This window comes from Megascapheus bottae, chromosome 25 (genome assembly GCF_031878675.1).
Source record: "Megascapheus bottae isolate mThoBot1 chromosome 25, mThoBot2.hap1, whole genome shotgun sequence".
NCBI classification, from domain to species: Eukaryota; Metazoa; Chordata; class Mammalia; order Rodentia; family Geomyidae; genus Megascapheus; species Megascapheus bottae.
In genome coordinates, this window is record NC_143533.1 from 9,631,882 (window position 1) to 9,648,910 (window position 17,029).

The window sequence follows — 17,029 nt, forward strand, 5'->3', positions numbered from 1 at the left end:
GAGCTCAAGCCCAGGTCTGCCAAAAAAAAAAAAGACAGACAGTCTTATGATAAAGTCATGGTTGTTCAACTAACTAATGAATGTTAGAGGTTATGGGTCTCATCCCTACTTACTGGGCCTCTCTCCTGATTTTATTATTATTGTCAGGAAGGTCAAGAATAGATATGGAATTGTTATCTTCTTAGTTTGTATAAGGTATACTGCACTGAGTAAGAAAAAGACATACAGATCTTACTTGGAAATAGTTGTGATTTTGGTCCTGTTAAGGTCCTCACTCAACTTTGGTCATCTCATCTATAACGTATGTTCTGTTTAGTAAATAATGTGCATAAACATGTCTGTGGAATGATGTATATAAAGTCTTTAGCCTAGTGCCTGATAATAGTAAGACCACTCCATATGGTAATTATTTATTCAAAAAGGTATGTCCTAAACCACCTACTCTATTTGCATTTCTTCTTGTGATGTCATTCCTGCTAGCTAGAACTTGGAGTTTATCTCCAGACTTGGACTTCCTCAGGTCCAGAGTTTTTCAGGTCAGGTCCATCCCACCACTGTGCTTGTTTTCTCCAGAATGCCAAGAATAAGTGTTGCTGCACTTTAAATTTTGTCTCCAGTATCTAATCAAGAGGTCTTCATATGAACTCTAATGCCATTGTTTTTTTTTATTGTAATTAATAGAAGGGTTACATTATATTTGCCAGATAGAAGGTGCATTACTTCACAAACATTGATACCCCTTCTCATGTTTTTGTACCCATTTCCCTCCCCCCACCGCCATTGTTTTTTTAAATATGTTGCATCTTTTATGTTGAACAAGAAAGAAAAACACAGATGTGCTGTCCAAAGACTTGGAGAGAAGTGCTCTCTTATAATAGAGGAGTACAGGGAAAAGGCTTTCCACCCTGACATTCCCAAATCAGATAAACTACCTTCTCTACTGGCTAAGCCCTGATTGAGACAGCCTAATTTGTTTATGTTACTGTTAAAATTAGGGTAAGAAACAATGAACAAAATATAAATAAAAAATTGTATCAAACTTGGACCAGGAGCATGGCCTAGTGGTAGAGTGCTTGCCTAGCATGTAGGAAGATCTGGGTTCGATTCCTTAGTAACACACAGACACACACACACACAGACACAGACACACACACACACACACACACACACACACACACACAAATTGTATTAAACTTAAAACCAAGGATAAACCAAGCATATCTTTCTGATCATAAAGGATACATGTAAGCATTTAAGGTGTTGAAGAACCCCCCCCCTTTTTTTTTTGCCAGTCCTGAGGACTGAACTCAGGGCCCGAGCACTGTCCAGGGCTCTCCTCAAGGCTAGTGTTCTACCACATGAGCCACAGGACCACTTCTGGCTTTTCTATGTATGTGTTACTGAGGAATTGAGCCCAGGTCTTCATTCATGCTAGACAAGCACTCTATAGCCTTGAGCAAAGTAGCTCAGGGACAGTGCCCAGGCCTTGAGTAAGGTAAGCCCCCCAGGACTGGCATCCAAAAACAACAAAGTATAAAAAGTATGTCCTATTTTCATTATTATTATTAATGCTTTAATGTACTAGTGGTTTGCCATCAATTACTTTAGAATTTTAGAGATTAAACATGATTGGGGCCGGGAGTTTGGCCTAGTGGTCGAGTGCTTGCCTAGCATTCATGAAGACCCAGGTTCAATTCCTCGGTACCACATACATAGAAAAAAGCCGGAAGTGGTGCTGAGGCTCAAGTGGTAGAGTGCCTGCCTTGAGAAAGTCCAAGGACAGTGCCCAGGCCCTGAGTTCAAGACCCATGACTGGCAAAAAAAAAAAAAAAAAGATGTTCAAGTTGACTAATTTAGATAAGGAAATTGAGACCCAAGATAGATGACTTGGGCCATACTTAATTTCACTGAGTTCAATTAATGGAAAGTTTGAGCCAAAACCTAGGTCACTAACCTGATTTAGGAACTGTTGTTTTTCTTGTTATCCTATATTCCACAGCTATTTATTTATGGTTTTCAGGACTTTAAAGTTGCTGTATTATTGCACTTAATTTAATTTTTTAAAATCATTTTATAATTGACTTTGCTATGAAAATTTCCTCTGTGGAGCCTTGTTAGTCCTGAAGATGTGGATAGTTCGCCCTCTAGTGCTCTAGTGAAGGTCAGCCATTTGTCTAGTGAATATTTCATTATCCAGGGACTTCTTGTTACAGGAAGTGGATATAAAAATGGAGAGATGATATAGTATGATTCATTGTGAGAATGCTGCAGTTTCTCTGTTGCTTTATTTGTAGGAGATATTAGAAACTCGCACACTGTTTTTCAATTGTTATATATTTTAACAGTTTTCATCTAATAAGTTTTGTTTTCTTTATTAACACACACACACACACACACACACACACACACACACATTTTTTTTTATCAGTCATGGGACTTGAACTTAGGGCCTGGGTGCTGTCCCTGAAATCTTTATACTCAAGGCTAGTGTTCTACACAGCACCACAGGTAATGGTGCATGTCTATAAACCTAGTACTTGGGAAGAGGAAGCAGAAGGTTAGAGGCCAGTCTGGGCTATATACCAAGACCCTGTCTCAGAAATAAAAACACAATTGGAGGTAGTCTGTTTTGCTTTTATAATTTCTTCTGCAAAAACCCTAAGCAGGATTTTGAAAAATGAACACATAAAACATCTGCTGTAATGTGGGTGCATGCGGTGGCTTACTCCTGTAATCCTAAATACTCAGGAGGCTGAGATCTGAGGATCAAGGTTCAAAGCCAGCCTGGGCACAAAAGTACCTGAGACTCTTATCTCCAGTTAACCTGTAGAAAATTGGAAGTGGGGCTTGGCTTTAGGGGTAGAGTGGTAGCCTTGAGCTGAAGAGCTCTGGGACAACACCCAGGCCAAGTTCAAGCCACATGACCCACAAAAACAAAACAAAACAACCCTGCCATGAACCATAATTATCAAGTCAGAAATAAAGGCATATTCTAATATTCAGTTCTGATATTCACAGAATGTTTTTTTGTTTGGTTTGGTTTTTTTTTGGGGGGGGGGCGCCAATCCTGGGCTTAAGCCCTTTTTCTCAAGGCTAGTGTTCTACCACTTGAGTTACAGCACCACTTCTGGCTTTTTCTGTGTATGTGGTACCCAGGGCTTCGTGCATGCTAGGCGAGTACTCTACCATTAGGCCACATTCCCGGCCCCCAAAGATTGTTTAAGGTATTTTCTGAGGTGAAGTTGCAAAAGTTTATTAAATATTCTGCCATCATCCTTACTCGGCTTGTTTTAATTTCCAAGAAGTACCAAATTCTATTTCATGTGTCCACAGCAAAAATGGAATATGAATTAAGGGAGAAAGTACTGATCTTTTCTTGTATGAAACTGAATGTTAAAGTATAAACTTGTATGATGCATAAAAATTGGCTGAGCATGTCCACCAGGCATGTCTACGGCTTGTGTCTTTGCAGGTCTAGCCAGAATGGACTATTTAATAGCCTCAGCTGCTTAATCTGCTGTTCCCTTCCCTGGTGGTAACCAGAGAGAGGGTAATTGTAGTCTATGCACTGGAAATAGCATTTCTTTTTTGTTATCTCACTTTCCAGGCAGGTGATAACATCGAGTGAGGAATGGTTTACTCACTGCTCAATGACTGGAGCTTGGCTTTAATTTAGGCTTTTTTCCTTTTCCTTGCTATTTATCTGCTAGCAACAGACAAAAAGAAATGTGCATTTGTTTTTGGTTTTGATCTAAAGTACTACTCCTGATTTAGATACTCAGAGAATTAGTCAGCAGAGCCTTTCCAGAGCAGAAGGGTTTCGGAAGGGATTACTTGGTTTTGAACCTCTTTCTGCTTTAATAACTGCAAACATAATTTGTGATCTGTCTTCCCTTTTAGAGCAAAGCCGGCGTGATGATTTGGAAGCCCTAGGCCATATGTTCATGTATTTCCTCCGAGGCAGCCTACCCTGGCAAGGACTCAAGGTATCCTTGAAAGTGCTCAGTTGGTAATACAGAGGCTGTTGGCTTGATGTCTAAGAAACACAAAAGGGGAGGTTGTCTGCAGAGATGAGAAACAGAGATTATATTAGCCCATTTTGGAAATGCCCACCTGCGCTCTGGGAGCTCTGGGTTGTTCACATTTGTCTTCTTCACATTCTTAATCCTTTCCTCTTTGTGTTTGGGTTTTTCATAATCTTTCTTCTCATTGTCTCACAGCTTTGGCAGTGCTGTTTTCTCCGTGCGTTGCTTTCCCTCCTCCACTACCATTAGGTAGCAGGAGGAGTGTTCCCAGAATGTCAGGGAATTTCTGGAACAAATTGATGACAGCAGCTGCTACACATTTTACCAGAAAAGCCAGCAGGATCTGCTCCTAAAGGGAAATGGAAACTATTTGTTCATCCTGTGTAGGCTATACACCCACCTGACTAAAATGAAAGTCTAGATTTAATAGTATTGTTCAAATGCATTATTAAATGAATACCGTGTAAATAGTCACTGTTTGCAAGATGTATTAGATGGGTATCAAAACAATGCTTGTGTTTCACAGTTAACAGTATAATCGTAAGTGTTATAATTGCTGTGTCTCTGGCTATTGACTAGTAAATGGTAAGCTTCTAACCCATCTTGTCTTTTAAATAGGTAAATGTGAGACACTAGTTATAATTTTTTTCCCAATATATTAGTGTAGAAAGTGTCTGTAGCTTGAGGAAACTCCTACATCCCCTTCTTCTAGAAGGGCAGAATGATTCATTTCCTTTTGCTGTGCTTTCTAGGATGTTGTCCTAGAAAGTAAGGTTTCTGTATCCTCACCCTCCACCTCTTTTTTCTCTTTGAGTGAAAGGGATCAATTGTAGTGTCTGACACAATGCTAGGCAAGAGCTCTACCACTGTGCTACAACCTCAGCTCCTCATTCTCTTCAAGATTTTATTTCCTTGCCCTTAAATTTTTCTCCTTATTTCTTCTTATGTCTTCTAGTCATATTCCTATCCATCTTCTTATTGATAGTGACAGATTTTTTTTTTACAAGACCTCCCTCCTTTCCTCCTTTCCTTCTTTTTTCTCTTGTTTTTTGATTGAGCCCAGGGCCTCGTGCTTGTACCACTTGAGTTACATCCAGAGTCCACCAGCTTTAACTATTTGCTCATCACAGAGCCAAAACAAAGATACGATTTGTACAATATTACTAGTTGCTTGAAACTCATGGTTTATAAATTATTTTAGTGGCATTGATGGATTTGAAATCCCCCTAACTTTTCTTTTCTTCTTCTTCTTTTTTTTTTTTTTTTTTTTTTTTTTTTGCCAGTCCTGGGCTTGAGCTCAGGGCCTGAGCACCGTCCCTTGGATTTTCTCAAGGCTAGAGCTCTACCACTTGAGCCTCAGCACCACTTCTGGCTTTTTTCTATGTATGTGGTATCAAAGAATCGAACCCGGGTCTTCATGCATGCTAGGCAAGCACTTTAACCACTAGGCCAAACTCTAGGCCCCCTAACTTTTCTTTAAGCTGCTGTTGTTGCTTAATTATGGATGAAGCAGACAGACTAGACAAAGCCTGATGAATTATCCCTCAAGAGACCATTATATTTTGGTCCAAGGGACCAAATGCTCTGTGTAGAACATACTATATATTTCAGTCTCTTCAAGGTCCTGACAAACCACATAAGCCACCCTATACCACAAATACCTTTTTTCTCCTCTGGAATCATATTATTGAAGGGTCTTTTTTTCAACTTCTGATCTTTTTTTTTTTTCCTGTTCGGTTTCTCGGTGTATATAGTGAAACTATTTATTTTTCCCACTTGTACTAGACTGTGTTTTTTAGAGCAGGACAACTGAATCACTACTGAACTCCTAGAGCCATGGGAGTTTACTAAGCTTCATCTTTCAAAATAATGTGGCATATTTGGTTTTGTCCTAGCTAAACATCTCATACACAATGGCATTTATCTGAGAGCACTAGATAAATTTGCAAGTAACTTTCTAGAACCCAGCAAATATTTGCACATATCTAAATATGCCATCTCCATGTATACTTATTTCTTAGTATTATAAAAAAAAACCACTGATATTGACTCAAACACATTTTGCCAATTTGAATAAAACAACTGTTGTGTCTGAAAACACTGAACCTCCCATACCTAGCACCTCTTTCTGAGTAACTTCCTTTCTTTACTTTCTACAGGCTGATACATTAAAAGAGAGATATCAAAAAATCGGGGACACCAAAAGGAACACTCCCATAGAAGCACTCTGTGAAAACTTCCCAGGTAGGTGCTAAAAGGATACTCTAGTGTGACTGAAGCTTCCAGGCAGGCCACGTCCATTACAGCAGGAGAATGCTTTCCACATAACTTACATTTCCTTTTATTCTTAATTAGAGCAAGGTAATCTTACCACTTTTATTTGGTTCATGTTTCAAGCATTTTGTGCAAATACCCCTATGGCGCAGCCCTGTACCTTACCTCCATGGGAAGCATTTGGCTAATGAGCATAACCTTTACAAAACTCTTTCCTAACAGAGGAAATGGCAACCTACCTTCGATATGTCAGGCGGTTAGACTTCTTTGAAAAACCTGATTATGAGTATTTACGGACCCTCTTCACAGACCTTTTTGAAAGGAAAGGCTACACCTTTGACTATGCCTACGATTGGGTTGGGAGACCTATTGTAAGTGTCTTCTTTTTACCACATAATTTCCTTTCTCAGACCAGCACTGACTCTTTTTACTTTGCTATTTAGGGAGAGAAATGGCTTTGATTGTAGACTTTACATTTGTCAGTTTTTTTAAGTTGTTGCTATAGTTGTTCTCATAAGCTTTTGGACTTAGGAGTTAGGCTTTTGTTATTGTTGTTCAAACTGAGGTTTGAACTTAGGACCTTATACTGACCTGGCAGGAATTCTGCTGCTTGAGCCACATTTCTAGCCTCTTTAGTTCACCCTTGCCCAATAGATCTTACAGTTGTGGCCTCAAACTTCAACCTACATTCCTCCCAGTCTTCACCTCCTAAGTGGCTAGGATTACAAACCTGAGCTACCACCTCAGTGGAATTGTGAAGAAACCAGGGCTCACTGTGTTAGCCTATGCTAGCCTCAAACTTTGAATCTTCTGCTTCATCTTCCTCCTCTCAAGTGCTAGGATTACAAGCATGATAATTAGCTTAAGCCAATTTAGTTTGTAGTTTGGTCTGTCTGGTTTTTTTGCAGGGAGAAGTTGGGGGGAAAGGGGGATGTAGGTTTTATTAGAGCAGTTCACAAGTTGGTGCTGTGAAGGTACTTGGCTTCTCTAGGTGTATAACCCAGCACTCTAGGATACTTGGGTTCATAGTCCTTCCCAAGGCCCCACAGGACCTCTATGCTAGCAGATATTGAAACAGCTGAAGAACTGAAAAAATACTAGTAATATCTTGTGAGACTTAGAATGACACTGTCTCTCACAGAGACATCAGGTTGGACTTGTTTTTCCTATTCAACTCTTATTTTTTCAGCCTACTCCAGTAGGGTCAGTTCATGTAGATTCTGGTGCATCCGCAATAACTCGAGAAAGCCACACACACAGGGATCGGCCATCACAACAGCAGCCTCTTCGAAATCAGGTATGTGTTGGTCCTTCATTATTTCAGCCAAGCCCATTCTTTCTAGCTTATGTTAAAACGCAAATTGTCTATCTTCTCACTATTATTGTCTATACTGGAGTTGAAGAAAAAGGCTTGCCATTTCTCACAGGTTTAATATGATGTTCTAGTAAGCTTCAGAGCATATATAGGGTTGAAATATGGCCAAGGTGCCTTTTATGAGGCATGTAATCTAAAGAATTGGGCCTGCCAGAGTGTGCTGACTGAAAGAGGAACTGGCTGTGAGTCTGGATCTGAGTCAGTTCATTACTGGCCCAATATACCAGCCAGTCCACTTGGGTTTCGTCTGAATTCAGTCTGAAGCTTATGACAATTCTGGTCTATTCTTACTGAAAGAAATAGAGGTGGAGAAGGGAAGGGAAGGGAGGAAGGAAGGGAAAGAAGGAAGGAAGGGAAAAAAAAAAAAAAAAAGAAGGGGCCTGCAGTGTGGCCTAGTGGTAGAGTGCTCCCTTAGCATGCACAAAACCCTGGGTTTGATTCCTCGGAACCACATACACACACAAAAGCCAGAAGTAGTGCTGTGGCTCAAGTGGTAGAATGCTAACCTTGAGAAAGCTCAAGCACAGTTGCCTAGGCCCAGAGTTTGAGCCCCAGGACCGGCAGGAAGAAAGAGGGGGAGGGAGGATGAGAGGGAGGGAGGGAAAAGAAAAGAAAGGATGGAAAGAGGCCAGGAGTTTGGCTTAGTGGTAGAGTGCTTGTCTAGCATGCATGAAGACCCAGGTTCGATTCCTCAAAAACCACATACATAGAAAAATTCTGGAAGTAGTGCTAGAAGTGGCCCTGAGAAGAAAGCCCAAGGACAGTGCTCAGGCCCTGAGTTCAAGCCCCAGGATTGGCAGAAAGAAAGAAAGAAAGAAAGAAAGAAAGAAAGAAAGAAAGAAAGAAAGAAAGAAAGAAAGAAAAAGGGAGCCAGGAGTTTGGCCTAGTGGTAGAGTGCTTGCCTAGTATACACGAAGACCTGGGTTCGATTCCTCAGTACCACATATATAGAAAAAGCCAGAAGTGACCAAGGACAGTGCTCAGGCCTCAGGCCTGGTCAAAGAAAGAAAGAAAGAAAGAAAGAAAGAAAGAAAGAGAGAGAGAGAGAGAGAGAGAGAGAGAGAGAGAGAGAGAGAGAGAGAGAGAGAGAGAGAAAGAAAGAAAGGAAAGAAAGGAAGAAAGAAAAGAAAGAAAGGAAGGAAAGGAAAGGAAAGAAGTTGAAAGGAAAGAAGAAAGGGAGAGAAACAAAGAGAAAAAGTGGGTAATTTGGATTTCCAGCTGACCTGGGTATAAACTGGAATTTTCACACAACTTGTTGCCACTGTTTCCAGATTCATTCTAGAGGTGGCAGGGATAAAGACAGACCTGCAATGAAAAGAAGGTGTTATCTGTCCTTCAGTGCTAGTTGTTGGAACACTAGTGATCTAGAAAATTTTTAGAAAGGGCTGAAGGGTGTAGCTCAGTGTGGGAGCACTTGCTTGTCATGTTTGAGGTGCTCTGCGTGTAATTCTCAGCACTGAAAAAGAGAAAAATAAGCGGGAAAAAGAGCTAATTGATTGACTGTGAAGTAATGTGTATGACAAAGGGTTTTTAGCTCTGTATATGCACATGTGTGTCTATGTCTGTGTGTCTATCTGTGTTTGTGTTCAGTACTGGGACCTAAACTCAGGGCCTTGCACTCTCACTTGGCTTTTTTTGCTCACAATTGGTGCTCTGCCACTTATTCTTTAGCTCTGGATTTTTGAATTTATGTGATGTAAATTGATAAGCAAAACCCTAAAAGACCCAAGAGATAAATGAAGAAAATTATATATGTGTTACCATACAACAAATTAGCTTACTATCCTTCCTCTTAACGTCATTTTTCATATGAACAGACCCTTTTTTTTTTTTACAAGAAAATACTTTAAAATATATCATTTCATAGATACATAGGTAGAAGTATATAGGTTAAGAATAGTTGAAATGCACACATTCACTTGACACCATTGACTCATTTCTGTAATTCTAGCTACTCTGGAGGCTAATACCCTGCAAGGGCTTGAGACTCCTCAACTTTCAACGAACAAAAATGCCGGACTAAAGCCAGGTGCCAGTGGCTTACTCCTGTAATTCTAACTACTCAGGAGGCTGACATATGAGGATCGCGGTTCAAATCCACCACAGGCAGGAAAGTCTGTGAGACTCTTATCTCCAGTTAACTACCAGAAAACTAAAAATGGAGCTGTGGCTCAAAGTAGTAGAGCTAGCCTGAGTGAAAAGGCTCAGAGATAGTACTCAGGCCCTGAATTCATACCCCAAGACCAACTCCCAAAAAATACTGGACTAGAGTCATGGTTTAAGTGGTATAATGCCAATTGTGAACAAAAAGACCCCTGAGTTTAAGCCCTTATACCAGCTCCAAAAGGTGTGGGGGGGGGCATAGCTGGATATTGGTTTCTCACCCCTGTGATCCTAGGTAGTCAAGAGGCTGAGATCTGAGGATTGAAGTTTGAAACAAGAAAGCCTCCAGATAGCCACCAAGGACCAGAAATAGAGTGGAGGCTCAAGAACACTAGACTTGAGTAAAGGAAGCTCCAGCACAGTACCCAGTCCCTGAGTTCAAACTCCAGGACTGACACACAAAGAGAGAGTGGGTAGGGGAGGGAGGGAGAGAAAAAGAAAGAACAAATATGCTAGAAATCCATTTACCAAGAATGCAGAGTCCTACTGGAAAAAAATGGACCATTTTAGTGCCTAGTTCTTTCCCACCAAGCCGTACATTTTGCTGCAAGGATATAGTTACTTGAGAACCTGCCTTGGTGAAAGCATCCTGTGCATAACAAGATAAGGGTCCTAATCTTCAAAGAATTGACAAATAGATAAGGCAGGTAGCTAGATAAGTATAACACAAAACAACAGAAAAGGAATTGCAAATATTGTCACTTAGGAATAGAAGATGGAGACATTTCATCTAGTTAGAACATGACAGACTGTTTCATGACAGAAGTCGCCTAAAATATTTTCAGAAGAATTAATTGGTAATAGCCAAGGCATTTCAGCCAATTAAGAGTACATGAAAAGCAGCAAATGTATCTGGTTTGATTTTGCTAAAATAATTGATGTGAAAAAATTTTAGGCTAAGAAAATGGTTAGGACTGTTTGATGAAGCTTCTAGAATACTAGGGTGGATAGTTGATTCTTAATTTCAGAAGGAATATAAGGTTTAAAGCTTCTTAGTAGATCTTTTATATGCAGAAAGTGGTAGTAGCCAAGTAACCAGGCATCTTGAAGATGAAAAGGACTTGGGTTAGAGAGGTGGGTCGGTGGTAGAGTACCATTTAGTGAGCACAAGTGTCAGATAAGGAGTTCAACTTCCAGTCTCAGACAAAAAAAAAAAAGAATTTCAATCCACATATATATTAAGATTGAAGGAAAGCCAGGCTCCATTGATCCTACCTGTAATCCTTAGCTACTCAGGAGGCGTGCTTGAGGGCTGCGGTCAAAGCTGCCACACAGGAAAGTCTTTGAGACTTGTTTCCAAGTAGCCATCAAAAAGCTGCAAGTGGCCAGACAGTGGCTCACACCTGTAAAGGAGGCTGAGATCTGAGGATCGGAGTTCCAAGTCATCCCGGGCACTAAAGACCATGAGATTCTTATCTCCAAATAAGCAGTAAAAAACAGGAAGTGGAGCTATGGCTCAAGGGGTAGGTTAGTAGCCTAGAGCTGAACTGCTCAAGGACAGCATGCAGACCTAGAGTTCAAGCCCTATGACCTACAAAAGAAAAAAAAAAAAAAAGCTGGAAGTGGAGCTGTGGTTCAGTTCTGTAGAGCACTAGCCTTGAGTAAGAAAGGCCAAGAGTGCAAGGTTCAATACCTCAATACCAGCACAAAAGAAGAAAAAAGTTTCAAAAAAAAAAAAAAAAGACTTGAAAAACGACTTGCTATTGTTGGGTTCTGTCGGCTCATGCTAGTGATTCCAGCTACTTGGGAAGCTGAGTTAGTGAGGATCACAGTTCAAGGCCAGCCTGGGTCAAAAAAAAAAAAAGTTAATGAAACTTCTTCTCAACCAATTGCTGAATGCAGTGGTGCATGCCTGTCATCCTATATTGAAGTCCAAACATTCATCTCAATGGAAGTGACACCCTCGCTAAAGAATTAATAAATCCAACTTGTACACAGTGGCTCAATCCTATAATCCTAGCTAAATGAGAAGATAAGTTTGAAACCAGCCTAGCATGTAAAAATTCATGAGCCTTTGTCTCAGTCAGACTGGATGTAGTGGTGCAGACCTGCTCTCCCAAGCCACCAGGGAAGCACCTGGCTGGGAACATTGCTACATACCTGTCATTCCAGCAACAAAGGGAAACACATAAAAAGATCGTGGTCCAAACTAGCTCGTCCGTACAAGACTGAAACAGTGGCTTAAACAGTAGACTGCATGAGTGGCATGGCATGGCTTGGCTGCAGAGCACCTGCCTAATAAGTGTGATGCCTTGCATTTAAGCCCCAGTATCACCAAAAGAAAAAGGATTTACTATTATCATTAAAATAAAAAAATTAGGGCTGGGAGTTTGGCCTAGTGGTTAAAGTGCTTGCCTAGCATGCATGAAGACCCAGGTTCAATTCCTCGGTACCACATATAGAAAAAAAAAGCCGGAAGTGGTGCTGAGGCTCAAGTGGTAGAGCTCTAGCCTTGAGAAAGTCCAAGGACAGTGCTTAGGCCCTAAGCTCAAGCCCAGGACTGGCAAAAATAAAAATAAAAAATAAAATAAAATAAAAAAATTAGCTGGGCACGATGGCACACGTCTGTAACCCTAGCTACTCAGGAGGCTGAGATCTGAGGCTCAAGGTTCAAAGCCAGCCAGCCAGCCTGCTCACTAAAGACCATGAGACTCTTATCTCCAGTTAACCCCTAGAAACGAGAAGTGGCACTGCGGTTCAAGGGGTAGGGTGGTAGCTTTGAGCTGAAGGACTCAAGGACCATGCCCAGGCCCAGAGTTCAAGCCCCATGATTGTCCAAAATAATAACAATTCTTCCAACAAGTTAACAAAAGTTTACATAAGCAAGCTAGGTGAATTGAGCCAGTAGCATTATAGTTATTCTTATTTGTTAGAATGCAAATACTATTAATATGTAATTAGTAATCATTGATCATCTCTTTGTCTTTGGGGGAGATGGTAATATGAGGCTTGAACTTAGGGCTTCTTATGTCCTCAGCTTGATTGCTCATGACTAGAACTCTTCCACTTTAACCAGCCTCCAGTCTTTTTGCTAGTTAGTTGGTATCTCAAAGACTTTTCTGCCATTTTTCTTCTGGACCATCCTCTAGCAGGTCTATCTCCTAAATAGCTAATGAGTAACTGGTACCTGGCTCTAAGGCATATGAAGGTTAAGGATATAGTCAATGGTAGAGCACCTGCTTAACATGCACAAGGCACTTATTTATCCCCAGCAACACGCATGCACGCACACACACCCCAGTTCTGAGAATTAAACTCGGCCTGTACAAGCTAAACAAGCACTCTACCACTAAACTGTATCCACCGGCCTTTTCAGGTTTATCTGCCTGAAAAACCAATGTATAAACAGTATTTTGAAGAGAAGCAGTTGAGTTGTTTGTGTCATAGAACTCTTAAAGAACACTGAATAGCTTATAAATAAATGTCTTAATACTTTATGTGTTCAAGATGGGGACTCAAACTCAGTATCTAACACTTTTGCTCATTGACTGGCACTTTACCACGTAAGCCATGCTTCCATACCCTGTCTGGGTGTTTAAGCATTTAATTTTTTTGAGAGCTGACAGAATCATATACTAATTCTGGAGCTAAAATTCTTCAAAAAATTTTTTATTTGTTTTTGTTTTTTATTTATTTATTTTTAATTTTTTTTTTGCCAGTCCTGGCCTTGAGCTCAGGGCCTGAGCACTGTCCTTGGACTTTCTCAAGGCTTCAGCTCTACCACTTGAGCCTCAGCACCACTTCCAGCTTTTTTCTATGTATGTGGTACCGAGGAATCAAACCCGGGTCTTCATGCATGCTAGGCAAGCACTCTACCACTAGGCCAAACTCCCAGCTAAAATTCTTTTTAAAATATTACAAAAGATACAAAGTCTCAAATGGAACTGAAGAGGATATCACTCAAGATACTAGTTTTCTTAGTAATAGCTATAGATTTGACTTCTCATATTAAAAGAGGAGATTTAGTGTAGTCATATAAATAAATGTGATTAAGTGTTCTGTAGACACTAAACACTTAATCACACTTATTATGTCAATAAGTTTATAAAATAGTGTGACTATCACCTGGCACTTCGGCCTAGTGGTAGAATGCTTGGATAGAATGCACGAAGACCCAGGTTCAATTCCTCGGTACCAGTGCAGTGGCTCAAATGGTAGAGCTCTAGTCTTGAGAAAGCCCAAGAACAGTGCCCAGGTCCTGAGTTCAAGCCCCAGGACTGACAGAAAAAATAGTGTGAATATGATATACATTCACATTTTTTTAGAAAGTGAACCATCTGAATGAATGTCTATCAAAAAGCAAGGGTGGGCACGGTGGCTCATGCTGTAATCCTAGCTACTCAGGAGGTTGAGATCTAAGGATTAGGGCTCAAATGAGTTCAAGCCCCATGACCCACACACACAAAAAAATACTAATAAGGGTGGGGGGAAACCAGCATGGTAGTGCACATCTGTAATCCCAGCAACTGAGGAGGATTTCAAGTTAGCAGTTAGCCTGAGCAATTGTTATAAAACTGAATCTGGGAGGTAGGGGAAGTACAAAACCAGACCCTTCTTTTACAAAATTACATAGCAGGGAAATTAGTACAGTGGCTTTCTTATAGAATCTGTTTATGCTCTGAGCAATACAAGAGAAAACATGGGCAGGATCCTTTACAATGCTGTCACCCATGTGACTTCATATTCCATTAATATTGAGTAAGTTGCATGTGGTTTATGGGAAATACCTTTGAGGTGACTTAAAGGTGAACTTTAAACAACTCTTGTCAGTGAAGTCCTGGAGGTGGAGAGTGAATATAGAGCCTCAGACCACTACATCCTCTCTTCCTTTTCTTTCTTTCTTTCTTTTTTTTTATAGAACACAACATTAATGGTTATGAAAATGTCTAAGATTTATAGGCTTCTTACTGGTTTCCATGCAGAGCAGCAATCTCCATCCCATCCCCTGCTGCTGTTTCTAATTCTAGCAGCAATTAAAATCTGACTTACTAATCCCTCACTGCTGCCTCTCCAACTACTCATTTTTCATTTTTGTAGAGCCTTAGGACTGTAACATCTGAGCATCATGATGCTAACACCTCCTCAGCCAGGGGAAGAGACACCTAATACAGATTCTTCAGCACAAAAGTCACATATGAACAAGATCAGAATAGTATGAGATCTAAAAAAACAGGTAAAGAAGGAATGGAGAGAGCTTGAATGGCAGCAGAGGTGGACGCAACGTCCTTTTGCTGAGAAAAGATTTGCCTCTTGCTTTGTAGAAGATAATTCATAGTGGTCATATCAATTAGGAAACTCTTTTTCATTTCAAATTAGAGGTTATGAGCTAGAAGAACAAGAAAACAAGACTTACTTTTATTCCCTATCTCTCCTTATGCTTGATAGATGAACTACTTTTAAAAAGAGAATTCGTTCATTTTTTTTCAATAAGGAAGCATATTATAAGCCACTGCTGATTTTTTTTTCAGTAGAAAGTCTCATGGAGATTAATCTTGAGAGTAGTAGGCTCCTTAGTTAAGGAAAATACATTATTTTATGCTAAACACAAGAATTTTCTCCACTGACTATTATCTAGGCAGATAGATTTTTTGGTCAGTAAAATGACTATTTAAGAATCTTTTTTTTTTTTTTGCCAGTCCTGGGCCTTGAACTCAGGGCCTGGACCCTGTCCCTGAGCTTCTTTTTGCTTAAGGTTAACACACTACCACTGTGGCACCACAGTGCCACTTCTGGATTTTTCTGTGTATGTGTTACTCAGGAATCGAAACCCAAGGCTTCATGCATGCTAGGCAAGCACTCTACCACTAAGCCACATTCCCAGCCCCATCTTTTAAGAATCTTAATATGATCTGCTTTGAAATTCTACTAATATGGAAGCTAAAAGATGATTCCAGCTTTTGGTTGGCTCCCCTCCCTCTTTGGGCAAAACTTCTTGTGTGTCTGGAAGAGGATGGTACGGTGTAGACTCCAGTATTGGCTCATGAGGCTGAAGTGAATATAGCCACACTAACTTTTTCTCAGTGCTTTGCAGCAGTTGTTAGTTTAAGATCTAACACAAAAACAAAACCCTACAGGGGCACTAATTGTACTTGATTTTGTTACTGCTTGCTGTTGCTTCACCTTTCCTTCCATATCTTGCTCTCATGCTTCCTAACGCCTGAGCAGACTGCATCGTCAGAGCGCCGAGGAGAGTGGGAAATCCAGCCCAGCCGGCAGACCAATATCTCATACCTGACGTCTCACTTGGCTGCAGACCGCCATGGGGGATCAGTTCAGGTATTTACTGCCTTTATTTCCTTTCCCTGGCTTCCCCAGCCTGATTTGGTAGAATGCTGGCTTGCTTTGGAAACTTTGGTTCCTTTTGGGCACATAATAGCAGGGGTGAGCTGCTTCTATAGTTAGTTGATTGTCTATGCACAGATTTTTGCCTAGGTCAACCTGGTTAAGAGTCACTTAATGAAATAATGGCTTCTTACTGTCAGTGACTAAGAAACATGATTTCTGATACTGAGTTAACCTTGCTCTACAACCTTGATCCATGTATGATAGACTCCAAAAATGACAGCAAGGTAGATGTGTAATGCCTATTAAGCCTGTGAATTACAGATTCCTGAAGCATACCAGTATTTGGAGTCTTGAACTCAGGGCCTGGGACCTGTCCCTGAGATCTAGAGGGCTATATAGATAGCTCATTCCATCATGCTGTATACATCAGCACATGTAACCTGAGAGAGTGTTTGTTGGTGTGAGTCACTTGTTTCTGAGCCAGGTATCCAAGAAGTTAGAATTTCCTTCTTTCCTCCTGGAGTAAGTCTGGTCTTGGAAAATTATTTCTGCTTTCATTTGGACTAGTTTGAATTTTTCTTTTCTATTTAGTATGAGGATCCTCTTGTGGCTCTTAACTTTTTTTTTTTTTCTGTTTTCAAGTCTTGAGTGAACTATGTTCCTCCTACTGATAAGTGACACCACCAGTTGAGGAGTATAGTGAATCCTTCAGTGTAGAAACACAGCTTGGTAGCCTTGATCTTCTGGCTGGGCTGATACAAACAACAAGTGATTCTCTGGAAGAGCTTGTCATTCAGAGGAATTAAAAAAAAAAAAGCCTCCGTTAGATTAGAATATAAAATTGAAGAAGTCTTTGAGAAAGTAAAGCAATAGATTAAAAACAGAAAAACTAATAAGATTTGAAGAG

General features: G+C 40.4%; 1 protein-coding gene across 7 annotated transcripts in view; it reads left to right on the forward strand.

The window, feature by feature from the left end:
* Positions 1-17,029, forward strand: part of Csnk1g1 (casein kinase 1 gamma 1) — a 121,209-nt gene that overhangs the window by 86,582 nt on the left and 17,598 nt on the right. For 5 of the 7 annotated variants that reach the window (XM_090358200.1, XM_090358201.1, XM_090358202.1 and 2 more), the window contains exons 8-12: positions 3,901-3,986; positions 6,185-6,269; positions 6,522-6,670; positions 7,489-7,596; positions 16,003-16,113. In XM_090358200.1, coding sequence (XP_090214326.1) covers positions 3,901-3,986; positions 6,185-6,269; positions 6,522-6,670; positions 7,489-7,596; positions 16,003-16,113 — 539 coding nt within the window. Of the gene's footprint in view, positions 1-3,900; positions 3,987-6,184; positions 6,270-6,521; positions 6,671-7,488; positions 7,597-9,625; positions 9,704-14,874; positions 15,011-16,002; positions 16,114-17,029 lie in introns of those variants that run through there. The other 2 variants (XR_016539662.1, XM_090358205.1) reach the window with 2 other exon arrangements.